General features: G+C 40.5%; 1 protein-coding gene and 1 non-coding gene across 2 annotated transcripts; one reads left to right on the forward strand and one right to left on the reverse strand.

Moving 5' to 3' along the window:
- The first annotated feature begins 2,660 nt into the window (after window positions 1-2,660).
- On the forward strand, window positions 2,661-19,016 carry RAB18 (RAB18, member RAS oncogene family). Its single transcript, XM_010583610.1, has 7 exons — window positions 2,661-2,791; window positions 5,377-5,432; window positions 11,538-11,599; window positions 13,570-13,642; window positions 15,458-15,576; window positions 15,657-15,723; window positions 17,241-19,016. Exons 1-7 carry the CDS (start codon window positions 2,724-2,726, stop codon window positions 17,417-17,419), a joined length of 624 nt encoding a protein of 207 aa, XP_010581912.1. The 5' UTR covers window positions 2,661-2,723; the 3' UTR covers window positions 17,420-19,016.
- Window positions 19,017-22,811: 3,795 nt separating this feature from the next.
- Window positions 22,812-22,885, reverse strand: TRNAN-GUU. The gene has a single exon. It is a non-coding gene; the product is annotated as a tRNA-Asn (tRNA).
- Between the last annotated feature and the right edge of the window lie 4,352 nt (window positions 22,886-27,237).

Here is a 27,237-nt window from a genome sequence, read left to right on the forward strand (position 1 = left end):
TGAGCGGAAACTCTGAAGAGCAAATTTCATCTCTTTCTCTATATACACATCTCCATACATGGTGGGGAGCTGTCTTGGAACCAGTTATGCTAGTTTTCTACCATCAGACTGCTTCCCTTAGCAGTGTATGAATAAGGAAAGTATACGCATAATTATTTACAAATATTATATGCAGACAAGTTGATCTGCTTGGTGCTACTCTGCCAGAAATTCAGAGATCAGTGAGAAGAAATCAAGAGGAAACAGCAAAGAAAAAAAAAAAAAAAAAAAAAAGGCAGTCAAAAGGTCTCCAGTGTTCTTCTAGGAAGACTAATTATCAGGAAGGGCTAAGCAAGCTATTACGGCTTGATTCTCCCACATCTGAGGTCGGGATCAAATGGGATAGTAAATGATAAAAAGAAAAAAAGACCTCCAGCCTTACTAAAGAAAGGGATTGGGCTAGTTGTCATGAGTAACTGAGGACTCCTTATGAGTCATGAAAAACACGTAAGAAAACAGGCGGATGCCCATGAATTACAGCAGGCAAGATGTCTCTCCAAGCTCAGAGATGGTTTCACTGAAGAAACCCTGCAAAAGCTTGATAAGAAAATAAGTACATATTTTGCCCTGATTATTGTACATGTTTCAGTGAATAAATAGTACTCTTATTTTGAAGGAGCTAGGTCTGAGCTACTTTAATTATCCACTACCACTGGCTCCTGTAATAGGGATGAAAAATGCACAACATGGCCTAGCTTTCCAGAGTTAAAATAGATATACAGAGAGCAAACAGGTCGACTGCTGCAGCCAGATCCAATCTCAGAGCGAGAGGACTACATAGTTCTACCTGAAGGAGGACAACATGGAGGAGAAACACCTGTTCTCAAAGGGCATGCTTAGGAAGGTCTAAAGCACCACATCCATAAGCATGAGCTATGGGACTGTTCATTTAGGGCGGGTTTTGCCTCCTTTCTTGCGTCTGCTTATCATTAAGGTCAAAGATCTGAATGCCATCCTGGCTGACCCTTCATTCTGAGTGAGGTATAGAATTATAATTTGAATCAGGACTAGTATGCATATTGAATAGTTCAATTCTATGGCTACAATGGAAAAAATTGAATACCAGAATACAAATACTCTCTGACTTCAAGGGATTCAGTATCCTTAGTAGACTACTTTGCTGTTTGGGTCCACCTTCCAAATTCAAATTCCCATCCTGTTCCACGTTAAGACCCCACAACTCCTATACACTTCAACAAAAACTACAGAGTATAGATGTACTGCTTTCTTGTATGACTGCAAAGCACAATCCAAGCCACGAAAACTAAGTCACACCTTCAACAAATCTCAGATTATTACTAATAAACAGGAACAGTCCTGGTATAAACACAGCCAGCCATTGGCACATGTTTAATTATAGAATACGCCTCCATAATTTAATAGGATAATTACTGTTATTGTACTCATCCTGGGAGTTAGTTTTCTGAGGTAAAAGGGGCAGGAGAGCAGATCCTGAAAGTGGAAGGAGCAAGGTACCAAAGATGTTTACCACACAAACACAAAAGAACGGTTACTGTGTTGACCCTGTAATCCGGTTGAAGGCAACTGCCCAGCAAAATCAGGACTTTGCTAGAAGAACTGTGCCCTCTGCAGCCAGCATTCTGACAAAAAACACCACTCTCACAACTATACCTGCCTTGTGCAAACTGCTGACACGGCCTGATGTCTTTCATTCGGTGTGACTACAGGAGAGCCTAAGGCCATTTACATGCGCTACAGAGTCAGTCTTTGGAGATGAACAGAGGCTGCCTAGCCGGCCCAAGGATGATAGCACAAACCAAGGACAATTTCAGACCCACATCAGACATGCGCTTGATTAATTTTTAAAAGAGTTGCATTTGCTTACACATGGTCTGAGGTGCGTTTCAAGCCATAACAGCAGGTTAGCTGAACTGGTTATAAAAAGGCTTTCGCACTGCCATCAGTTTCAGAGGAACATTTAGGGCTTTTAATGGACAGAGGAATCTGGTGGCAGGAAAGTATACAGCCTGATGTATGAACTGGCCTACATTGCTGGACATAGCGGTGGCTCGTGATCAAACGAGCCCATTCTCCTGGTGCTGGGGTCCTGACTAGCTGTTCTTCACCTCGAGAGGTGGCTGCTTGCTCCGCTTCAGCACAGGGAGCTGGCTAGCTACCACTGTGTGGCTCGAGCTTTCTCCTTCCCCTCTGCAATTTCACCCGGTGTCTTTTCTCCACCGACCCCGAGTCCTGACGCCAAGAGCAACTCAAGACGCAAGGGCAGCCTCCTCAGCCCCCTTGCCCTCCAGCAGAGGACGCCGGGCAGAGCCGACCCCTCCGCCCGACGGAGACTGCGCGGAGGCGGCCCGCGCCCCCTCACAGGCCCGCGCCCCCTCACAGGCCCGCGCCCGCGGAGGACGCCCCGCTGCGCACGCGCGCACTGACACCAGCGCCCAGCCCGGCCCTTCCCCGCCCGGCTCGGCTCGGCTCCGCTCCCCTCCCTCTGCGCATGCGCCACCCGTAGGGGCGGGGATGTTTGTCTCCCTCTCCTCCCGCCGCGGGCGCACCTGAGGCGCCCGAAGCGCATGCGCGGGGCAGGCGGCGAAGGGGGCGAGGGAAAAGGGGCGGCGGGGCGCGCAGGCGCAGGCGGTGCCGCCGCAGCCTGCGCAGGGAGCGTCGGTGGGGGTCGGGTCGGGTCGGGCTGGGCCGGGCGCGCTGACGGGATGGACGAGGACGTGCTGACTACCCTGAAGATCCTCATCATCGGGGAGAGCGGCGTCGGCAAGTCCAGGTGAGGGGGCGCCCGCCTCCCCCAGCCTCTCCTGCCGCCGTGCGGGGCACCGGTCGGGCCCGGCCTAGTCCTCCGCGGCGCCGCGCTGGACACCACCGCCTCTGCCTCGGCGGCCGCCCGGCCTGGGCGCGGCCTGCCCTGAGGAGGGGTAGGCCCCGCGGGGGGGAGCTTCCTCGCCCCTTCTCGGCCAGCCCTCCCGCAGGCGAGAGGCTGCCCCTGCTCGGGGCTGCCTGCCTTTTCCGCAGCCCTGCCTCGGCCGCCGGCCCCGCGGCGGGGAGGGGAGAGCCGGTGCCTGCCTGACCCAGTTGGAAGCTGAGGCGAAGCGGAGCTCTGCCGGCCTGGCCAGGGCGGTCTGGGCCTCCCTGTGTCCTGCGCAGCCTTGTGTCGTGTGGCGATGGGTGCGCTTGTGCGTCTCCGTAGCGCTTTGGGGTTAATCAGGTCCATAATATGTACACGTAGAGTCACCAGTGACCCGGCAGTGGGTGTAGAGTGGGGGGCAGGGGCATATAAGGTTGGTAGTGAAGTAGTTCTACCGCTGATTCTTCTGCTGACTAATTATATTCTTTCTCAAGTACGTTGAGGCTGATTTCTTCCCCCTCCCACCCCCCTGCCTTTTCATGGCTTTTGTCTAAGCTACCTTTTTTATCTTTTTAGGTTGGTTTTTTTTTCTTTAACTTTGTTAGTGCTATAGATCTTAATAAAGGAAGTGGGATATAAATGCAGGCATCTGGGAGCATACCACAGTACTCACGTTAGATTTGATGTTTTTATGGCAGTGATCTGAGTCTTCTACCATGACCCTAAATAACATATAAGTTCCTAATTAGAAAAAAACCCACCACCCTTATCTGTTAAAAATCTGTCAGTCAATCCTTTGAGTTAGCTACTGAATTGATAATCTAGTACAGTAGGCTTCTGGTGACAGACATGATCTGAGCAAATTTCTTTTAGTTTAAGTCATCTCTTTTATGTGTGGCCATATGGAAGAATTTTTCCCAAGACACATAGTATGGACAATGGTTTTGTATACCTACTTACGTGCTTATTTCTTCACATCAGAAAATTAGTTAAAAGAGACTTTATGTAGAGGAAATGAAATTGCTATAAAACAATAACACTACAGCTGTTCAGGTACAGGAACTTAATATTGAACTATTCCTGAATTTGTGTCTCTTCCCTGTCAAATGCTGTCTTAAACCTGGTCCTTGTGAGTGTGCTCTACTTTGTAGAAGAGGATATCTGCATATGAAAGAAAGGTGGGGAAAGTAGAAGTTGGCTGGGCTTAGCACTCAAGACTTGTAAACTGATGTTTGTATTCTAGTGGCTGTATGAGGGTTCCGTATTTTGTCTGTTTTGGGTGAAACTGGTTTTGGTTGTAACTAAAAATAGCTGCTCTTAAATAGCATCCTGATACAGCCATCTGAAGGTACCAGTAAAAACTGATGTGCTGTCAATTTTGTTTAATTTTAATTATTCTTCAGTAAATAAAGCTACCATTTGGTTTTGTTGTTCTGGAGTAAGGAAAAAGAGGTTGGTCTATGGTTAGCTTTGGACTTTTCACTCAGCCTTATTGAAGTAAAGGAATTTCAGTAGTCGCTTTTCTGTCAATGCAGGACTGTGTCCAAATGCTAAAAAGGACTTGGCTGCTAAATTCACATGCAAAAAGAGAGGAGAAAAAAATGGGGGGAGGGGGAGAAGACCAAAAAAATAAAAAGGGCTTTGTTTTGTTTCTCTAGCCTGGAAATGAATAGAAGCTGTCAGTCATAGCAAACAGCTGTCTGCCACATGGTAATATACACTTGCCACAGATGCGTAAGACTGGTGATTTTAAAAACTGCATGCTGAGACTCTGTCTCTTGCCAAAATATTTACATTTGGCACAAGTACAGTAGCATTATGGGCCTAATACTATAGTGTGATGTGCTGGTAAATCTTAGTTGTAGCTGTTCTTCTTTTGGTGGCAAACATATCCATCAGGATAGGGGGGAAATGTTGCATATGTGAAACTCCTTATACAAAAAGAAACAAAACCATAAAACAATGGTGAGCTAATTCTACTCTTCTGTATCTTTATTTATGATGGGTGTAGTCCTTACTGTTCCACTGTGTGCCCAGTTCAAGGAGTAATTTCTGGGGTGAAAAGCTGACTTGGATTTCTTCTCAAGCTTACAGAAATACTGTGTGAGGCAATATGAAGCAAAAAAAAAAAAAATCTTAACCTTTGTACTGAATTCTGGGAGAACAAAAATAGCATAAGATAGAAGTAAAATGCTTTGAGAAGCAAACCATGTGACTGTTTAGGCAACTGATTTGAAAACTTGTGTGGTACTTTGCTTTCAAAGAGACATACTCGGTAATAGCTGCAGAGAAGAGGCCAGGGCTCTCCTAGCAGAGCATGTCTGCCATATAATTTCTGTGTTCCCATCTTTGTTTTTTGTGGGAAAGAAATTACCAAAAAATGAGATGTGTTTTTATTTAGCTATGTGATCTTGCTGTTACTTTCAGACGTGTAATTTATAGGCTTCCAGCAAGCTATGGATATGCTGCAATAATAGTAACTGTAATTTTTGTTCCTTCCCTGTCAGCCTTCTACTGCGGTTCACAGATGATACGTTTGACCCGGAACTTGCAGCAACGATTGGTAAGTATGTGCTCATGCTACCTTAGAAAAATTTATACCAACTTCAGTACAAAATTGTAGTTTGTTCAGACTTGCCTAACCAGTAGTGAAGTTCAGACATGTCTGGAAAGAATGGATGTGGACACAGTTTTAGCATGCAGTGCTCTTTGGTGTAGAGCACTGACTGTACTGGCCTGTAGTTGTCCCCTTTATGTAAAAATATATCCTTGGCTAGGAAAACAGATATAAATGTCACCCTTCACCATGAAGATGGAAGTCATAGGTATGGGCAGTGAAAACCTCTAGTGGAACAACCTGCAGTTCAGTTTGCCAGCATTTTAGGCTAAAATGGAAATGTAAGAGCTATTGTTATGTCTCCTATTGATTTATCTGTGCAAGATTGCTATCAGGTTGTTTGAATTGTAATATTGCTGTCCAGAACTTGTGTTCTATGTGATATGATACTTGGTAGCTATCTTAAGAAGACTTAAGACTCCCTTTAGTAGGGGATGTTAGTTCTTGCAACTTTGATAATGCTATAGTGGACTAGGCTCTGTGTGGCATCTGCTTTTCCTCTATAGGGAGGAAATGACAATGTGGCTTTTTTCTTGCCTACTTAGTAATCAGTTCCTTGGCAGCTAGACTCTTGAGAAAAATGGAAGAGAGCCAAAAATCTAGAGCTGCTGGGAAAAAAGGAGGGATGTGTCATTGCTATGTTGGTATGATACCTACTAACAGTGAAGTCAGTTGGGCTGGAGGAGGATGACCCAGAACGCAGGATATACTATGTAGATGGTTGTCAAAGGAAGCAAAATGAAACTATGAAGAATGTGATGCAGCTCTGTGCCAAATTAGTAACTGAAGTAATGGAAAATAGAGATGACTTTTCCACACAATGAATTTCAGTTGCATTTTTTACTTTCTCTGTAGGAAGAGTTCTGGCTAAGGACTTCTATCAGATTTTTTCTTTGAGTTCAGGTGTTGGTAAACAAAGCCAGCTCTGTCTAATTGGTTAAGAAATCAATAAATTGATCTGTTTTTCATTAACATTAATCAGATAAGAGTACTGTTTCATGTAAAGCACTGAGCAGCCAAGGGGAGGAATGGCCTACTTTTGTTCATTTCATTGCTCGTTAAAAAATGAACTTGTACAAGTAGCCCTACTTAAGCTCATGAGAAAGGATAGGGTGGAAGGAAACAGGAATGGAACACACCAGGTGGTGAAGATGGCAATTTTGTATTCTAATCTAAATAGTTTTGGCACTGTATATACTTCAAATCACTTTACTTTCTTGGTGTGTCAACCATGTGGGGCAGGAAGTCAGTGCAGAATAGCTACTTTAGCTTTCATGATGTTTTGGATACCAATAGACTAGTTTGATCTCAGTGTGGGCATCTTTATTGTTTGGGGTTTTTTGGTTTTTTTCTTAATTGTGGGTTTTTTTCATTCTGCTGTTCATACATAATGCTCTTTACCAATGTCAAAAACGGACATCAGTGCACTATTTGAGAAACTAAGGAATTATTTCCTGAAGTAATTCTTCTTCTTTGGGATTTGTCAAAATGCACAACAGCATGTGTGGTAGCTAATTGTTGGCTGTTAATAGCAACAACTCAAGGTTTGCTGCTGGCAGATCCTACCCTGTTCTGTTTCTGATATGGAAAAGGGGGAAGAGTACTCAGTGTGAGCATTACTTCAAATAGAGTTTGAGTTCTGAAACAAATACACTTATCTGGAATGAATATGATCATCTGGCAGGAAAAGAAAGTTTCTAGAGACTGAGCAAATGCTTGTCTAAATTGCACTAGCTGTTAGGCCCCTCCAGCTGATGTTTGCAGTTGTGTTGTGCAGTAGAGCTACTGTGACCCCAACTGTGAAAGTCCTATAGTGTGGTGTGTGGAGCACTCTTGTGGGATAGCAGATTCTTTTAATTTTTTTTTTTTTCACTTAACAGGAAGGTGAGCAGTATCTGGGTTCCTACTTACTTTCTTGTTTCCTTTTTTTAAAAAAAAACCTACTAGGTTATGGCATTGCCATTTTTCTGGTGAATGTATTGCTAAGAAACATGTTAGCTTTAAATTCAGGGCAGGATTTGTTGTTCCTATAAAGTACCTGGAGTGGGTTCTTAGAGATAACTTTCCTGCTGCATGAAGACAGATCCTAGATGCCTAATTCAGGTACTCGCAAGATAGTGAAATGCCAAAACACTTTGTGAATCTCGACCTGGATTTCTTTTTTTGCTGATTAAACACTATTTCATTTTGAGTTTGGGGACAGAAGAGGCTTTTAAATAATTTTAAGGCTTTCCTGTTGAGACGGCAGAGTATGATGCTTTTCCAAAATGAATGGATTGACTACAAATAATGTCATCTTTCAGTGTCATCTACATACTGACTGCTGGACTGGTTAAAGTGACTATATTTTTTTTAATTTGGATTAGAAAGTGGAGAGATAACATGCTATATGTTTAAAAAAAACTAAAACAACAACTGCACGCAAAACCACAACACTGAGGAAAGCCTTGGCTGCAGCACGACTGGTCCCTTGTAATGACCTGTTGAGTTGTACCTTATCTTCGTAGCTTGCACAAACTTACTGGGTGCAATTTAAATGAAACCCTAAACTATTGTTTTGTGGTTTGTTTTTTTTTTTTAAGAATTTTGTAAAAATCCTGTCGTATTCTTAGAAGAATAAGCTGCCTTGGGCAAATATTTTGACTTCAGGAGCTTCAGTTCGATTAACCATGTTTTAATCAACCTAGGAGATCGCCTGTCTTCCTTGCATTCTTTTGAGGCTAACTTGTTCACCAGGCTTCATCACAAGGATCTTATCAGACTATATATACCTTGGTATTTTTTGTTGTCCTTACTGCTCATGCTTGCCTTTACTTGCTTGCTCCTTGTATAAGAGATTCTAGATAAGTGTTCAGCGCAATCCCTATTTCTTAAGTGAAGTAATGTATTGCACAGATCTGATGTCTCTTAGCTTTTTAGCCTTCCTTGCACTTGGAGTCCTCCAACTCTAAGCTGTCCAACTTGTCCGTTACCTACAACACAAACAATACACTCTAGCTGATTTTGCACTTCCCTTAAATACAGCATGGCATACTGGCCTAAATGTGAGAGCAGCATGAAGGTGACAGAGCTATTCCATGCAGACTTTTAAGTCCATGGTATGTTAGTGTGTAGTGCTGAAGTGGTAGGTATGAACACACAGGAGTACAGTCTAGTAGTGCTGTCTTGTTTCTGGCTGCTTTCCAAGGCATGGTGGAAAGCACTGTCAGCTTTCTTTTGTCAAGGTTAGAAACATCACTCTTGCAAACTCAGAACTGACACCTGTCACGCAAACTTGTCTGTATTTCACTGAAGTATTTAGGGAACATAAGTACCCTGTTTGCTCAATTTAACAAGATTTTCTTGAGCCCTACTTTTTTTCCACTTGTCCTCTTTTATGGCAGATTGATAATCAAAAACCTAGTTATTTAAAAGATTTCCTTTTGTTAACTGGCTTTTGTATATGTTGAGCTCCATGGCTTACTAGAATTTTATTTGCCACTTGATCACTTTAAAGGATATATTTTGGTGTGCTATTAGTTCATCTTCATACTTTTGCTTTTCAATAATCAATCTATAACACATGGGGTTTATTCACTATTTTAGTTTCTTAATTTGCTTGCATTGCTCATGCAGAATTTAAAGCATTATCTTTTAATTTTCAGCCAGCAGCAAGGCTAAAGGTGTATATGTACTTTCCATTAAATGAAAATTGCAGTTACTGCTGAGTGCTGAAAAACTGGCAGAACAGGATGTTCTTCAGGATCAATTTGAGTCAACTTGCTAGCATTGCAGTCTTCTATGAACTAGGTAAAATTCTAAAAACTGGTGTTTAACACAAAGTTAATAGTGACTGTTCTTTTCTGTGAACACAACTCTAGGCTAATGTACCATTCTTGTGCATGGTGTGGAGCATTATATTACGGCTAAGTTAGGGACTAAGAGTCTTAGTCCCTGAAAAAAACAGAGTTCTGTTTAGTTACTGCAGAAGTTAATGTACTTTGGCCAAATTTTGCTCGAAATAAAGAGTATGGGCTTTTTCCATTGCAGAATGTAGTCTGAAAATGACTTCAGGGAACAGTAGTGAGCTGAAGTTGTGAAACAGAGGAATAAAAATTGTGTGGTTGTTTTTTTGTTTTTTTTTTTCAATAAAGCTCTTTTAAACCTCAGTTGCAGTAAAGTTGTGAATCTGCTTGCAATGTGCAGTTTCTTAAGCATCTTATACACCCTCTGTGACTTTGGAAGTTGAACGTATTTTGGCAGCTGTTTGCACTTGTTTGTAATCTGCATAGCTTTGGGAATACAAGTGCAGCACACTTATCATAAGGCCCTACTTAAATAATTTGTGTTAGAATAATTAAACCAGAAATTCTTATTCTTCTAACAGCTACGATGACTACAATTTTAAGTCAAAAGTGCAGAAAGTTTGATGTTACACTTGAAAGTTGTTCATACAAAGGTATTAACTTTCCACGCTACTACTTCATTTCAGGGCTGCTGCCTGGTGGGGAGTGAGAGTCACTCCAAAATAATTGAAACATGCTTCAGTTACTTGCTGTTGGTAACTGTTGTGGTTTAACCCCAGCCATCAACTAAGCACCATGCAGCTGCTCACTCTTTCCCCCCCCACACCCAGTGGGATGGGGGAGAGAATCAGGAAAAAGAAGTAAAACTCGTGGGTTGAGATAAGAACGGTTTAATAGAACAGAAAAGAAGAAACTAGTAATGATAACACTAATAAAATGACAATAGTAATAATAATAGGATTGAAATATACAAATGATGCACAATGCAATTGCTCATTACCTGCCGGTCGATGCCCATTTAGTCCCCGAGTGGCCATCCCCCCACTCCCACTCCCCCCAGTTTATGTACTGGGCGTGATGTCACATGGTATGGAATACCCCTTTGGCCAGTTTGGGTCAGCTGTCCTGGCTGTGTCCCCTCCCAGTTTCTTGTGCCCCTCCAGCCTTCTTGCTGGCTGGGCATGAGAGGCTGAAAAATCCTTGACTTATAGTCTAAACATTACTTAGCAACAACTGAAAAGATCAGCGTTATCCACATTCTTCTCATACCAAACTCAAAACATAGTACTATACCAGCTACTAGGAAGACAATTAACTCTATCCCAGCTGAAACCAGGACAGTAACCTAAGGATTATATTACAGCAAAGTGGATCATAACTGTACTCAGCCTCTCAAACTGATGTGTGTTGCTATATCCTTTAAATTTGCACAGTCGTTAACATCTTGTCCTCCTTGGCTTGAGTTTTGTGCAGCTTGTCCTTGGGCAAGGGATAGGCTGCTAGTTCCTGTGTATTTAAAAAAAACAAGGGGGAGAATTGTCAGATGTTGAGGTAGATGACCTATCAACAGCAGAACTGTCATCATGTTGTCGTTTTCTTGGTCACTGAGCATGGTATTGGTGAGTCCCTGATGTTGCTGGAATCTTTGTAAGAAACGTACTGTGTATTCAAATCATCCGAAGCTTATGTGACATGTTTGGTAGAGGAATTACTGTAATCTAACATTATTTCTCACAGGATAGCAATCATGTAGTGGATGAGTCTCTGTCTGTATTGTTTTACCTTTGCATGATCACCTTGATGGGACTTGGTCAGATTGTTGGAGATAGGGAAACAGAGCCAATAGCTACCTGAATGCAGCTTCCTTCTTTATTTTAAAAGTACGTTGTTCCTCAAGATGACAGATGTACTCAAGGAGAACACATGTATGAGTAATGAATAGAAAGTTAATCCATTTGTATTATAAACTTGAATATTTGTCCTGGAATATGTGCTTTAATATAGGAAATGTAGTATTTGCATTATTTCCATAAAATATTTTGAGTCAATGGCTTAAAAGGCCCTTAGGCTTTTGTAAAAGTCTGTCAGCAACAAAACCTTGAGTTTTGAGCAAGGTTCGTAAATAGCTAATGAAACTTACTCTTCCTGCTCCTGTCAAAACACAACTTGTTTCCCGAGTTTGATTTTTTTTTTTCTTTTCTCTTTAATTTTCTTTCAAAAATAGCTGTGGTATGTTTGAAGAACTAAAATATTTTTCCTCCTCTAGGTGTGGACTTCAAGGTGAAAACTATTTCAGTTGATGGAAACAAAGCTAAACTGGCAATATGGGTAAGTCTCTCCTAAGTTCTTGAAGTATTGCTTTGCTTTAGGAATAGTAATGGCTTGTATAAGGAACAGTTTGTATAGAATCCTTTTCTATTTAATATGAAGGCGATCTGGAGGAGTGAGAGGTTAATACTGAACCATTCAGAAGGTGGAATGAATTGTGGGACAACTGGCTAATGGGGCAATTCTCTTGCCTGTGAGCTGCTTCTGCAGCACTGATTCCAGGTCAGGTTGGGATAGGAGTAGAGAAAAGGAGGAGTAAAATGGTGCTAAATCAATCAGACTTTAAAACAGTGAATGTGGCCCTGTGTAGATTATTTTTTTTTTATGAGTAATTCATTGTTTAGCTTCTAAAGAGTTAGCCCTCACTAATCTGAGACTTCCTTGTATACATTGTTCTTGTTTGTACTTGACAGGTTTTAAAAGGGTGCACTTCTTAACCTAAACGTTTTAGGCAAAATTTAGTAGTGTATTAATAGGTTAAGATTACTATTGCATGCTCAATTTATGCTCCAATGTTACCTCTCAAAACAATTTTTAGCCTATAAGCTTCGTAGCCGTCATACAAAGACTTTTATATGCTCAAGGTCAGCGTTATTTGTAGCAGATGCAGCTGGAAGAGGGAGAGGCAGTGTTTGTAATCTTAGCCTTAGAGTGTTCAACATCTACTCTAGTTAAAAGTAGAACTTCTAAATTCATGGCAAGTAAGGTAAGAAAAAGTACTTCCAAGCTTCTTTTTGAACATTCTGCAAACCAGGCTTGAAGCACCTTTTGAATATTCAGACCCAGTTGTGACTTCTTGTAGCAAGCAAGAGTAAAACCTTGTTTCTCATATAAGCGAGATAATCTTTACTTCCTTGGGAAGTAGTAGTGGAACATGAGATATGAAACACTCTCAAAGCAACAAGTATTGCAATATATATTTCGACTAATAAACAGGACTTAATGTCTTAGTGTGACAATAGTAATCATCACTAAAATAAATGGGTTTGACAAGGAAAATAACTGCAACACCTTGACAGACAAATAGACATATAGGAGGAAAACCAGACTGATAGCAGAATGATGAGTGATCATGGGATGGAAAATATTACATAGGACTAATGTAGGGTTACCATCTTATATATTGGTGAATACAAAGAAATAATTCTGCGGTAAACTGGAAAAGAAAAGCTGTATCATGACACAAAACCAGTTTGAGATGTGTGGGATGGCCTGAGGACTTGTAGAATATTGGAAGTCCAGTTCAGTTATTCAGATTCTTTGGCAGGGAACCATTTTGAGTCCGAAGTGTTTCATGCATCACTTCTAACCTGGGGTAACTTGGATGAAGTTATTTAAAATCTTCTATGCGTAAAGTCTGCAATGAGTGTGCACTATAACTTAATCTCGATAAGAAAACAGCATTCTAATGTCCGGGTTTTTTTTGCAGAGCTGTTGATGCTTTAAATTTGAGCTTTACTCAGTAAAGTAAATTCAGCTTTACTTAAAAACAGAACAATCTCTGACTTATTTCTGCTTCTGCTCTGTCATAGCACATTAAATGCATTTACCCTGGCACTGAATCAAATTTAGTTGGATGAGGTGATTGAAATGAAGGAACTAATTTTGTTGCCATGAGTATTGATGCTTGTTACAAAGTCTTAGTTAGTACTGCAGCTGTGCTTCTTTCTTGCTGGTTGCTGCAGTACTGGCTGCAGAACAAATGCTTCCACAGAAATGGCTATCTTATTGCTATATAGTCCAGTTATTTACCACACCTAACAGTTTAAACGTGTTTCCCAGGACAGGCTACATCAAATCTCTAAGCTAATGTGCAGTAAAACATCAGGGAAGAGTATAAACTCGGTTAATCTGGTAGTTGAATATACTTTGAATCTTATTTTGTATGTTCATTAGAAGCAGAATAGCTGAGAGCTAAACTAGATTCTGCTCAAATTCTGAATAATGGAACTTTCTGAATGGCTTTTTAGGATACCGCAGGTCAGGAGCGGTTCAGAACATTAACACCCAGTTACTATAGAGGTGCACAAGGTGTTATCCTGGGTAAGTATAGCTTTGCATGCTATTTTGAATAAGTTTGTGGTTTTCTCATGCATTGGAGTTATACAAACTCATATAACCTTTCTGTAATATCTAATTGATATTAAAAATCATTGTATCTGTGTTGAACAACTCGTATATTAAAGGATCTTGAATTTGATGTCTGACCTCTTTCTCATGTAGTCAATCTCACTGGCCTGAGAACCACTGATTTTTGCATTAGATTTAAAGCTACTGCCGTTTGAAGGGATAGCTTGGAGCTGTCCCTGTGCTGCCAGGAATTTGTCTTTTATTTATTGTTTTTGTTTTTTTGCCTGTGCTTACTAAGCCCAGAGTCAAAAAAAAAAAAAAAAAAAAAATTTTTCTCTTCTCAGTGTATTCTTTCTGTATCAGTATGTATACAGCTTTCTCTTTTTCTTCTCCCTGTTCCTTTTTCCTAATGAAATGAATATAAACACTGTGGAGTCTAGCTGGGATTTTTTGCTCTGTGTCTCCATACTGATGGGATGTTACACAGTCAGAATTACTTAGAAAAGGCTAGCTGGGAGCATAAACAGCATCAATCTGTGTGGGAGAAACCCAGGCCAAACCCCATAATTGCAACTTCACAGCGAAGTCACTTTTGCTTTTCTTTCATATATGGAAACCTCTTAACTAGGCACTGAGCTCTGAAGTTCTGCTTTTCCACTGCTAGAAGTGAGGAGCTAACTAAAGTAAGGGCAGGGAATTAAGTTTAATTTTTTTTTTGAAGTTGTGTCTGACTTGAGAGGTTCTTTGTAAGATATTGTGTCCAGTTAAATTGTTTAACCTGGAGTAACCTCTATCATGAGACTTCCTGGTAGGTTTTGTTTTGTATGTACTATTTCCCAAGTCTGAGTTGCATTATCTTCCTGGTATAGGAAGATGCTGTCAAGGCATGTCTTGTCAAGTCACTTAGTTGCTGGCACTGACCTGCCACTTACTGTTGAAAGCTGTAAAAGTAAGCAAGCACTATTTGGGAACTAGAAAGTTCTGCTGTTGAGATTTGCTCTTGTTTTATTTAATAATCTCCTGACTATTTTTTTGTTAAACGACTTCCTAATAATAAGGTTATTCATGCAAGCCAAGCTATAGATTTGATTGAAACCAACTGTTTATGCCTGTCTGCACATGCGATGTGAGAATGAAGGAAGAAATACTTTCATAGCTTGAAATGGTAGTTATTAGATAGTTGCTGGGTAGTGGATTTTAGGTTTAAGAAAGTCTGCCTTTTGTCTGCCCTTTCTGCTCCTAGCATGGCTTATTACTTATATCCCACACAAATGCTAAATAGTTTGAAACACTAAAATGCTGAAAATTCAGTAGCTCACTGGGATTTGTGAGGATTTGGTGGTCAGTTTACTTTTTTAGCTAAATCAGTAGCATAGCAGTGGTGTTAAGGCCTAATTATCACTAATTAACTCACTGCAGAAGGTCATGCCATCCTCTTTGCATATCTTTTGTGTAGTGGTGTTAATAAGTATCCTATGTCAAGGGTCTGGAAGTGTAGAATTCTTTGGAGAATGATAGCCTCTAGTCTGTAAGCTAGGATGTCTCAAGTAAGTCTGAGAACAGTAGATGACTGAATCTTAGAGTTGCTCTGCCTTAGTATCATCAGTGATTTGAGCTGGTGGATGTTCAACTTTTTTCCAATTATTGTCTTGCTGTAGTGAGTAAATTGGAATCCTTGGAACTCCTTCAGTTTTCTAATTCAAAAAGTGATAATTTTTGCTCCTTTTGTAATATAAGCTGTATTTCTTGGAAATACATTGTGCAAATAATATTGCTAATATCTTTCAGTGTACGATGTCACAAGAAGAGATACTTTTGTCAAGCTGGATAACTGGTTAAATGAACTGGAAACATACTGCACAAGGAATGACATAGTGAAAATGCTAGTTGGAAACAAGATTGATAAGGTAAACCAAATTCAACTGCAGTAAGTAGTCTGTTGGTGTATTTTGTTAATAATGCATATTAATGCTATGTCTTATTATAGGAAAACCGTGAAGTTGACAGAAATGAAGGTCTCAAATTTGCAAGAAAACATTCCATGTTGTTCATAGGTATGTTACAGATATTTGCAGGGATCTTACTTGATTTTTGTTACATAATGAAAAGTACCACTTCTGTAGGTCTGATGGTCTTTAGATGTACAATCCAATTAATGATATTTTTCAGCTGCAATAGGTACAAAGATAATAGGTATTGCCATTTTTTTAAAATTCTCTCTAAATATGTCCAGATATCTATTCTAATTGGATGCGTATCCTGAAATTCATAATGATTAAGGGTGGAATACAGGCTCTACTGTAGTCTGACAAAACCTGTTTTAGGTTTGGGGTTTTGTCTGATTTCTTTTCCCAGCCAACTTGCTAAATTAATAACAGAAGCAAAATGAAAGAGGGAAAACTGGTACTAGTGGCCAGTTTTCAGTATAGCAAAAGAGCTGGTATTTGACAGAAATCTGTATTAGAACTGGGGTGTAAAAATAGGTAGGAATATAATTAACTTGTAAATGGTGGGTGGGATTGAATAATGACATAATCATGACTGGAGCAAATGCTGGTCTCATCTTGCTGCAAAATGAGATGGGTCTTGTAGGCAAAGCCTTGTAACGATAAATTAAAGTGGGTGGTGAAGTGATTCTTCATGCATAAGTTTATTATATGTTTCATTTAAGGATCAGCAGGGATTACTTTATAGGATGACTCCAGTAACAAAGCAGTTTGTTGACATGTCCTGTACTTAGACTTATGTTCCTAATCTCTGACTAATGACATGTCTTTGTCTAGTACCTTGCTGTGTTTCTTTTTGGCTACAGTGTCAGATGTGGAAATAGAAGTTCAAAGTTGAGGCATAAGCTGTTAAGTGCATGGAAGATGAAAAGAAACATGAAAATTAAACTATAACTAAATATATATATTTGCATGCTACATATGCTAAGTATCTGCATGGCTGTGTAGAAGAACAGGGCAAGCCCTAGTGGGACTGAACAGTTTCAGATGGTATCTGTTTCTCTCATAATATACCCTGTGAGCAAATTTCTTGGGTTTAGCCAAAGTAAGGCTCCTGAGTGAAATTACCTAGAATTCTGCTAACTGCAGAAGAAATGAGATTCCTTATTGCTTTTTATCACATCAGTTGTATCATGGAGGCTGACCCAAAATCCTACAGTATGGATCCTTGCTTCTGTGGTATGGTGGTACTGCAGTTCTGACTAATGTACAGAACTGAAATACAGAACAGCAATCAGGTTTATCAGACATCTTCAGTTAGTAGAACCCTCCACTCTTCTTTACTGAAGTGCTTTCCACAGAAAAATAAAGCTAAGCTGTAGCTGTCTCCATATATTCTAGTGACATTCAACTTGGAAGCTCTTCTGTTAAGAGTCTTTTGAAGTGCAGCCTTATGTGGTGACAGAAATCTGCAAACCTGCTAATTTTGGCAGTGCTATGTTGTTATAGAAGATACTGTAGAAGTTGTAAGTCTAGGTTGTAGGTTGAGACTTAAATGAAAGAGCAATATTAAACACGTTAGTGGAAGCTATGCTAACATTTGACTTTTTGCATCTCTTCTCCAGAGGCAAGCGCAAAAACATGTGATGGTGTACAGTGTGCCTTTGAAGAACTTGTTGAAAAAATCATTCAGACTCCTGGACTGTGGGAGAGTGAGAGCCAAAACAGAGGTGTAAAGTTATCAAACAAGGAAGAAGGATATGGAGGAGGAGGAGCATGTGGTGGATATTGTTCTATGTTATAAACTTTGGGAAGCTTATTCTTTGCATATTTAAACAGATAGTGACATCTTTCTGTACATAAATTCATTAAATGCTATTTTTAGGGACCTTGCAGTTTGCACATATTTGTTTTGTATCATGACAGTGAACACTTGTAGGAAAAACGTTCTGCAGCTTTCCCAGTTTGAAAATGTTATGGTAAGCATGCCCAATTTGCAATCTTCAGGTTTTTATAAGTAGCATAAATTATGTGCAAGAACAAATGCACTAAAAATTTTACGGCTGTATACATTCATCATGTAACTATTCTAAACAAATCCATCTAACAGAAACACATTACTGCATTTTCTGCTCTTCGTCTCATTTTTAAATACTCTTGAAATTATAGAACTATATAGTGTGCACAGATCTTGAAAACAGTGTGAGCTATAAATGTTACATTTCATCTCTTCTAGTTAATGCTTTTTTTATGGTATTAAAAACAGCAAGATTATACAGTTCTTAGACAAATCTGCTAAATTTTTGTCTTTCAGCAGAGCTGTCTAAAATACAAATTGGCACAGGCCATAGTTGGTATCAGCACCTTCTTGAAGAGATGCTTTGAAAGCTTCCTTTGCAAAGCTGGGGGACGCCTGTTTTTTCTTTTTAATCATCACTTCAGTTGATGGCTTAACTGGAGTTTTAATCCTGTGATATTTATATACTAAATTTGTTGTACTCTTGCACTCTAAGTTTTTATGATGTGGTCTACTCTAGACTTGCTGTAGAAAGTCATCATTATTGGCAAGGGGTCTGAATGACATCTTTGTTCTTTCATTGTGCATCAATTTGCCACACTTCAGTACGGATGCCTAATTTTCCTAAATGTTTGTAATATAACTTTATCTCAAACTGTAGCTCACTGTGGCTGTGAAGATCTCTATCACATGTCTGCTTTGTGCGGCTACTTGTTCAGAAATAAAACTTCCTGTCACAGACACTAAATGGGAAGCTATAGGGCTTCTTGAACTCTGTATGGAAAAATACTATTGCAATGAGTATTCACTTGAATTTACTGTGTCAAAGCCAATGGTTTGTTTCAGAAGACTTGTATAGACTAATAAATTTTTTTTCCACAGTATTCAACTTTTCTAACCTCTTCCTATTGTAGACTTGTATATTTTCTAGCACATACAGTTTAAACAAGGTCACTTCTTATGGACAAATTATTTCTGATTTCTGAAGGACAAGACAAGGATGCTGTGTTGTTGTGTGGTTTGTTTTTTTTTTTTAAATAATCACTATAGTGCAATCGGTAACTGAACTCTTGGGCAGTTTCTTGTAAATATAGTGAATGACAGTACCTTTTATTACTGCAAGGTTTTGTGTAAATGTCAGCATACATGATCTGTATTTTGCAGCAGGTCTTGGCTGCTTCTGTTAAAATACACTTTATTCTTCACAAGGAAACCTTGTTTTCTATTCTGTTTTACACTTGTTAGAAAACAATACCAAAAACTGAAGACTTAACCATGCTAGTTGTTTTTACCAAATATTGTATCTATAGTATTGTTAATGTAGTAGGATAATTTAAATATGTAAAGTAATTAACATTAAATATACATACATACTGTATTAAAATGTTAGATTTGTATTACTGTTTCATGCAGAATATGTGGGCTGAGCAAATCTTGTTTGTTAGCATTGAGGTTGAAGGATTTTGGGTTTTGTAGGCTAGTGTAGAGGAAACTTCTAGGAGCATTAAAACTCTGAATAACTTCATTATTTTAGTATTGTTTCAGTAATATTGGGCAAGTATCATAATGCTGGCAGATGCCTGTAATTTATTTCCGTACTTATTTTCCCCCTAGTCTGGGTGCATCCCTATGTTGAGAAGAGACTTAATTTTCAGTTTCTCACAAAAGGTCCTTTTATCACAGGACCTGGATTCATCTTTCATTCTGCCTTTGCCAGATCTGACAGCTCTTGTCAAAGGGAGGAACTGCAGGGCACTCTGAATAGCGGGTATTGTTCTGCAAAAGAATCAAGTAATTTGCTCCTTCTTTCCCTGCAAAATTTTTCTGGGGGGAGGAGTATTCTGAAACAGCATATGCAGTGAGAGTGAGAGCAGTTAGCTATTTATTTATGTTAAAAAGCAGATGTTTTCTAATTGACTTCTTTTAAGGGTGTTTGGTTATGTCCCTGAGGAATGTCTTTTCCTAGAGTCTCGCCTCCTTTCCTCATTGCTCTGTCAAGAAGCTGTTTACTGGAAGGGTGGGTTCCTGTGCTTCCAGTATTTGTTAGAGCAAATTTAGCATCGATTGATCTTACTCTGCTACACGTTTTTCTTCTTTGCTCTCCTTTTTTTTTTTTTTTTTTTCTCCTTGGGGAGTGGGGAGGGGGGCAGGGTGGGCTGCCGTCTTTCAAATAAGACTGTTCCCATACTTTCAAAGTTGTTTTTCCCCTTTGCACGTCAGAATTGTATCACCATTATCTCCAAGTGCACTTTCACTGTTGTAGCTTAATGCAAGCAGCATATCTGAAACTATTGCAAGCTGTATCACAACCTCTGCTTAATACTGGGTTAAGCCTATGTCTTCATGGAATATTGAGTATTGCAGTCAGAGAAGTATGCACAAGAGATCCTTTGGTCTATCTCAGTAGGTAGCTGAGGGATAATGGAAGTAGCTGTTGTTTGCTCTTCATCAAGTAATAAGAATGTGTCCATTTCCATGGCAGATAGTTCTATAAGAAAATACTAAACCAGAATGAGGTAACAGAAATCTTACATGATCATGAAAGACAGTTAAAACTGAAGTTGTTTCCAGTTCATTTACTCTGTTGTCAAAAATACTGACTAGCAGTTAAGTACTTGTGGCTGGCAGAGGTTTTCTGTAGTCTTTACACTAGCCTGGAAGAATATGGCACAGCAGTTGCATCCTTTTGAACTTACACTTGAGAATAATACTAAGTGTTGTCATGGTTTTGTCTTGATTTCTTCTTCTACTCCTAAAAAGGGATCTGGGACAGGCTTCTGGTGGAGATTTCAAGATGCTGGTTTGTTTTTTGTTTTTTTTTTGTTTTTTTTTTTACTGCTAGTGGGGTTTTTATCCAAACTACAGCATCACTTTTCCTGTTCTCCTATTCTTCTGTTCTCCAAGCAAAAATGAGATCAACAGCTGGCTCAAGACTTAACAAAGTGAAAATGCAAGTTCAGTAAGTCCCCAAGCAACACCAATGACTGTCTCATCAACCTTGGCAGAACTTCCAGAAACAGTGGTGTTCTTGCTGCCATCACATACCACAGTGGTAACTGCTCTGTATGCTTCATTTTGTTCCCTTGTTTGCCAGTAACCTGATACATAGTGAACTACAATAATGCTTGTAATCTTGCCCCATAGTTTAGTGTAATAATTCTATGTTTTGAGGCTGAACTGGCTGCATTTTTTTCAAACACTTGCAAAACTTGGGTAGCCTGTGTTGTGATCAGCACAAGTTACTGCTATTTAGCTACTGGAGGATTGATATATATGTTCAAGGTGCTGCATCCAGCCCATATGTGCTGTCTTGTTCAAAGCTCCTGTAGTTTCAGTGTCTTGCTGTCCTTCATGAAGGTGTCAGTAAGCAACATTAGTATGAGCAGGGCTTTTTCATGTTGCCAGACAAATCACTGCATGGTTTTCAGAGCTAGTTGAGCATTCAAGGGCAAAATACAAGGTGTTTTTCCTGGTCACTTTCCAACAACATTAGCTTTTGGGAAAAAAAGAGAGAAGCTCTCCATTAAAACTATTCCAAGTTTTGTAAGGTTTCCACATACCTTGCTCCTGAGTACCTGTGGCACCTTAATTAAAAATTGATGAAGGGTTCTACAGGCAAAGAACTGTGAAGGCGTGTTTCCAAACTACTGTGTGCTTACATACTATGGCTGACTTGAATGCAAGAGTAAGAACTTCTTCCTTGTCCTTGTGCCTGAGTAACAGCTGGTCCTTTCTGTTGGAATTAAAATGGTCATGGTGATTAAGGATTTTTTTTTTCCTCATGCTACTAGTTTGTGTAGCATCTATGCACGTTTTATGTACAGTGATAGCAAAATGCATAGTGAAGATCTAGAACTCTTGGGCTGTAGTTCTTTAGAAGCTTAAGAATCCCCTCAGAAGCAGCCTTAAAATAAAAGTGTCAAATCACGAATGGAAGGAAACTTTTCTAGTGTTTCCTATGTATGATCAGCTCTGGATTTACTTGGTTCTGGGAACAAGTCTGGTTGGATCCTTTTGACAGGAGTGCTTGGTTCCCAGTTCTTAATGCTTGTCAGGCTGGACTTTCTGATCTGAGGAGTGTGGCTGTGAAGATGATCTTGACAGCATGAAACTTGTTCTTTAACATAGACCTGGAGCTTCTCATTACTACATAAGATTAGGAGCAAAGCCGTAAACTGGGGTTCAGGGAAGAGCAGTAGCAGCCATCCAAACTGTGAAGGCAGTTTTAGTAATATATAATACATTTACTGTGTATTATATATACAAAATATAAAATATATAGTACACAATACAATAAGCATATGGAATATAATTATCAAACATACTTTGTTATTAATATACTTCATTAAAATATATAATCAATATATAAACATAATATGTAAATATTTTATACTGGTTAGAGATTATGTATCATCTCTGACCTTCGGCTTCAAACATAATGAATTATTTTAATTCAGGGTAGGTATGACAAAGGTACAAATCCTGTGGGCAGGTGTCATCTACAACAGAAGGAAGGATGCCTATGGAAGCAAGAGTTGGGCTTTATATACTGATAAAGCATGAGCTTGGTGTGAAATCAAAGCTGAAGTTCTATATTAATTGGGTACTCAGGGTGGTAGAGGTCAGAGATCACATCTGCCTAGATGTGATTTGACTTAGATTTTTCTGCTGAACAGTATGCCAGACACAGAATGGTTGAGGTTGGACGGGGGCTCTGGAGGTCATCTGGTCTAACCCTCCTGCTCAAGCAGGACACCTGCAGCCGGTTGCGCAGGACAGTGCCCAGATGGCTTCTGAGTCTCTTCAAGGATGGGGACTCAACAAGCTCCCTGGGCAACCTGTGCCAGCGCTCAGCCACCCCTCACAGTGAAAAAGTGTTTCCTGATACTCAGCTGGAGTTTGGGCTGAGGCTAAAGCTCCCTGCCCTCCACCTGCTGGCAATGCTCTTCCTTGTGCAGGCTGGGGAGACTGTTGGCTGCCTTGTTGCAAGGGCACTTTGCTGGCTTAGGTTCCCTTGGTGTCTACCAGGACCCCCAGCTCCTTTTCTGCCAAGCTGCTTTCCAGCAGGGTGACCCACCAGCACGTACTGGTGCCTGGGGTTGTTCCTCCCTAGGGGCCGGACTTGGCATTTCCCTTCGTTGGGCTTCAGGAGGTTCTTGTCAGCCCTTAAAAGGGAGCTCGTCCCTGGGTGGGCTCGAACCACCAACCTTTCGGTTAACAGCCGAACGCGCTAACCGATTGCGCCACAGAGACTGATATATAAGCATTTTTCTTCAGAAGAGCTGAATTTCTTCCTAATCATGTTTGATAACTGCTAATGGTGGTGATTGTATATGTTGGACACTGACAAACCAGTCCTGCTGGCACATTGCTGCAACAAACCTGATGTGTTATTGTGTCAGAATATTGTAAGAAATGGGGGAGAGAAATGCTATTACCTCGGCTGTGGGGTGTGAAAGATGAGATTCTTTTGATGTGAAGAGGTAACTATTCCTCACCTCTTACCTCCCTCAGGAGAGGAGGGCTTGGGGCCATGTCGTGCTAGGCCATCTGCTAGTATTTCAGAGGTGGGTTAACAGCACCGTTTCTCTAGCCAAAGCTACAGAAAGGCCCTGCGGTACCTGTGTGCTTTTTGTGCACATGGGCATGGCTGTAAGAAGTCTGAAAACCTGTGTGTCTGTGATCGTTAATGCAATTAAAGCAAAACACAGGTACACTTCAGAACATGGATTAAAAGACATCCAAGATGCTGACTGCAGGATTCTTACTGCATCTGGGAATGGGGGGTTGGAGACAAGATAGCTCTTGGGCAGGTCTTAACAAAAAGTGAAGATTTCATGCTAAAACTTTAATTTTAAATTTTTTTAAGTTTCATAGGTGTACTACCTCAAAGAAAGCACTGATAACTTCAGTTTGTAGTGGGCATATGTATTTTTCACTGTCACTCACCAGCCAGGAAAAGAGGGAGCCTTTCACTCCTTATGCCCTTGTGTGTCGATGGAAACCCCAGGATATGAAATACCAAGAAACACGACAGGAGCTGAGTCCTGTTCAGCCAGTGAATCTGTACCTGTTTTATGTCCAGTTTCATGACAGAAGGAAACTGTCTGTTTTAATATCTTAGCCTTTTTTTGTTGTTCATTTGGTAAAGAAAATACAGCAAAATGTTGGCTTGAAAATCGTTGAATTCCTTTTAAAAGTTAGGAAGCTTAATCTCTGCAAGGTTGCACTTTGGAGCGCTGCTGACAACATTGTTGGCGACATGCTCCTGTAACTGAGCTGCCGAAGCATAGGAAGATGTGTGGGTAATTGTTTTAGAAGGAGTTTGAGCAATTTGCTTTTGGAGGGATAGGAACCGGTAGGTGGAAAAAAATGTACTTTCAGTAGTAGCAGCAGCAGATAGCCTCTCATAGTACGGAGTCTGGCAGAGAGCAGCTTCCTTTCCCTTCCTCTGGTGTATTAAGCTGTACTGTAAGGGAGTCTACTCTGTGTGCCTCAAAGCTGTGGAGCAGGTTGGTCCCACGGTGAGTGCCGTGGTCTTGCTCCGCTGGCTGCTCCCCTCAGGAGCTAACGGGGATAGTATTTGACTCCCATCTGGCCCGCACGCCCTGGTGTCCTTCCGCTGGGATCCCTGGCATGAGGGAAACGTACAGATCCAGGTTTCATCCTGAGCTGGAATTGAAGGGTAGCTGGGCTGTAGGGGCCTGGGAGCTAAAATGCCCTAATGGGTGGCAGAGTTTAATCGTAGCCATAGGGAACATAGGAAGGAGTCCAGAAAATTGCAGAGCCAAACTCGCTTAGTACAGGACCTTATGTTTTTTAGTGAAGTGTTTAATAATGGTCTCTCAGGCAGTTTCCAACATAATCTGTTGGAGCACTGACAGCATTCGAGATTTGGCAATAATGTTTGAATAAACAAATTGTTCATTTTCAAGACCGCAGGCATTACTCATACAGGCTTTTCTGTAACTTACAGTGTTTGAGTCAAAGCTTGTAGGACAGGGAAGACTTACTAAATTAGCAGATCTAATTGGAAGAGATAAGTGTTAAGGCACAGAGGTCCTTTTTCAGGTCTGTGAAATGGCTGCAATAATGCTATTATCACAGCATACTGCTGTTTCTTGCTGTGAACCAGAAGATAGAACAGTACCCTTTTGTGTCAGATCTGAATGCCTGTGCCTCCCTCTACATATGTAGCAATCCAGGTAGAAAGATGGTAAATGAGTAAGGGTGTGAAAAGCATCAACAGACCATTAACGTGGCACAGATGTGGGAGGTTGTTCAGGTACCCATGGCAGTCTGGCTGAAGCAACACAGAGCTCAACAGTTGAACATACCCCTCCAGAAAGCAGGCTGCTTCCTCGATCTTCTCTGGTTTGGTGCTGCAGCGAGCGTATTTGGGAATGGACCTGCTCCGACTGTGAGGTTTGACTGTCTGGCCTTGCTCCAGGGGCAGGAGCACCTTCCTACCATACTATTTCTTTCTCCAAGGATTGCGCACTAGCTGGCAAATGGAATGAAAGAAAATTCTGTTGTTTTACAAGCAAACATGATGAAATATGATGGGCTGTCTAACAGATTGGGCTGGCAAGTTTAACACTGGGAATAAATATCCTGCCTGCTTCTCTTCTCCCTTTAAACAGTAAAAAAAAGCCATCTTTTGGTCTTGTAATTTCCTTTTGCCTATAGAGGAGAGGCAAACTCTGTGAGGCTGGAGCAATCAAAAAGAAATGCAGTGAAGTTTCCCCTGTAAGTTGCAGATAGACAGCAGTGATACCTGAAGGCCTGCAATGACACGCTTCCTTTCTCTTGCGCTCCTCAAAATATGAGTAGCAGTCTTCTGAGCTTAGTGGAAATTATTTGCTATGTATTTCACAGTAGTAGTCAGAAGCAATAAAACCATTGAAATGCATTTGCCATGCCCTCCAGAGAAGTCAAAATTATTTGACAGTATATGGATTGGAACTATTTATCATACTAGCTTGAAGTCTGAATACATCCTTTGTTTGCAGACTTAGTCTGGGAAAACAGAGCAGGAAAGGACTTTAAGACACCATGGCTGTCTTTCTCTCTACCCTAAGAAAGGATCAGGTACACTTAAACAATTCATGTATTTAAAATATTCTTACAAGAAATCCAACAATGAAGATTTTATTGCCTCTGCAGACAAGTTCTTCCACTGGTTTTGGAACCTTAATAATGGAAAGCTTATCCTTCTGTTTAACCTTTATTTCCTTTGCTGTAATGAGAATATGTTCCCTTAGCTGGGGCTTCTACTGAAGCCTGTGTTTGCCAGGTGATGCCTAAGTGCCTAATGGAACCAAGCTGAAGATTGTTTCATTTATGACATGTAAAATAAAGAAGCAATTGCATTTCCTGCTGGACAAGAAAGCTGCTGATTGTAAAGTGATGCCTTTTCAATTTTTTTCTTTTTGGGTAGTACACTACAGAACTAGTAATATAATCTCTCTCTGAGCCTGTACCTTTTTTTTTTTTTTTAGTGCATCAGTGCCTGTGGAAATAAATCATATCAAAAAGCTTAAACCTAGTAATAGACTTAGTTCTCGGCGTGGCTCTGAGGAAAACTGCTCTCTCCTTCTACTTTGTGTACAGGAAAAGACCTCAAAGGTTGGGTTTTTTTGTTCACTAAAATCTGAGTTTTTAGTTTAATGACCCTGCGGTAGTCCACATATTTCAGAATGTCTGCTTGGAGTTTTGTCTCCTAGGTGAGTCCTAAAAAGCTGTGGTATTGTTAGTAGGTACTCCTGAGCTGAGGCAAATCCTTGGGGATGATCAGCCCCAGTTGTGCCCTGCTGCAGCATGGCAGGAATCAAGTCAGCAGACTTGGAAATACATGAAAACACGTTTATGGGAAAACAAATGCTGAGGAGCCCCTAATTTTTCTGACAGGTAGTGTTTAAGTGTTTTTTTCTATCAATAAGTAAATCGTATAATTGAGAATTGTTTCAGCTCAGTTATTTAAATTCATGTTTTCTCGTTTGCTCTGTGCTTATGTTTCTGTCATGACCCAGGCCTGTGCTTGATGGCTCTGTGCGCTTTCCTGCTGCCTTTAGCCCCGGCAGCGCTGTGTGGTTGAAATCTTTTAGAGTGGCTCCTATTAATATGTTAGCGACCACATGTAAGTGATTAACATTAGCGTGGTTTCCCTATACTTAGTGGCAAGTACGAGGTCTAATGTTAATTTAGTAATAAAAGGAGATTAGATTGGAAATATTTTAGGGATGTTCAGTTTTACAGGCATGGCTGAAAATGGGAAGGGAAGAAATTACATTGCGCTGAGACAGCAGCATAGTTTAATGGCAGCTTATCCTAAAGAACACCATGATATTTTGTAATTACTTGCAAACACTCAGTATCTGCATTATGAGAAGGATTACTTTGATATCTCTAATAGGGGAGCTGTTAAATAAAGCTGTTGCTTTCTGTTAGCAAGGGGTTACGTACCTTCTGAATGTTTTGCTGCTCAAATCACGTTCTAGAAATGTGCACCATGTTGAAGGAAAGTGCTGTCTTCTATGTATTGGGTTTGCGTGGCAAGGTTTTGGTAGTGGAGGGGCAACAGGGGTGGCTTCTGTGAGAAGCTG

This window comes from Haliaeetus leucocephalus, unplaced genomic scaffold, assembly GCF_000737465.1.
Source record: "Haliaeetus leucocephalus isolate CR32 unplaced genomic scaffold, Haliaeetus_leucocephalus-4.0 Scaffold0, whole genome shotgun sequence".
NCBI lineage: Eukaryota > Metazoa > Chordata > Aves > Accipitriformes > Accipitridae > Haliaeetus > Haliaeetus leucocephalus.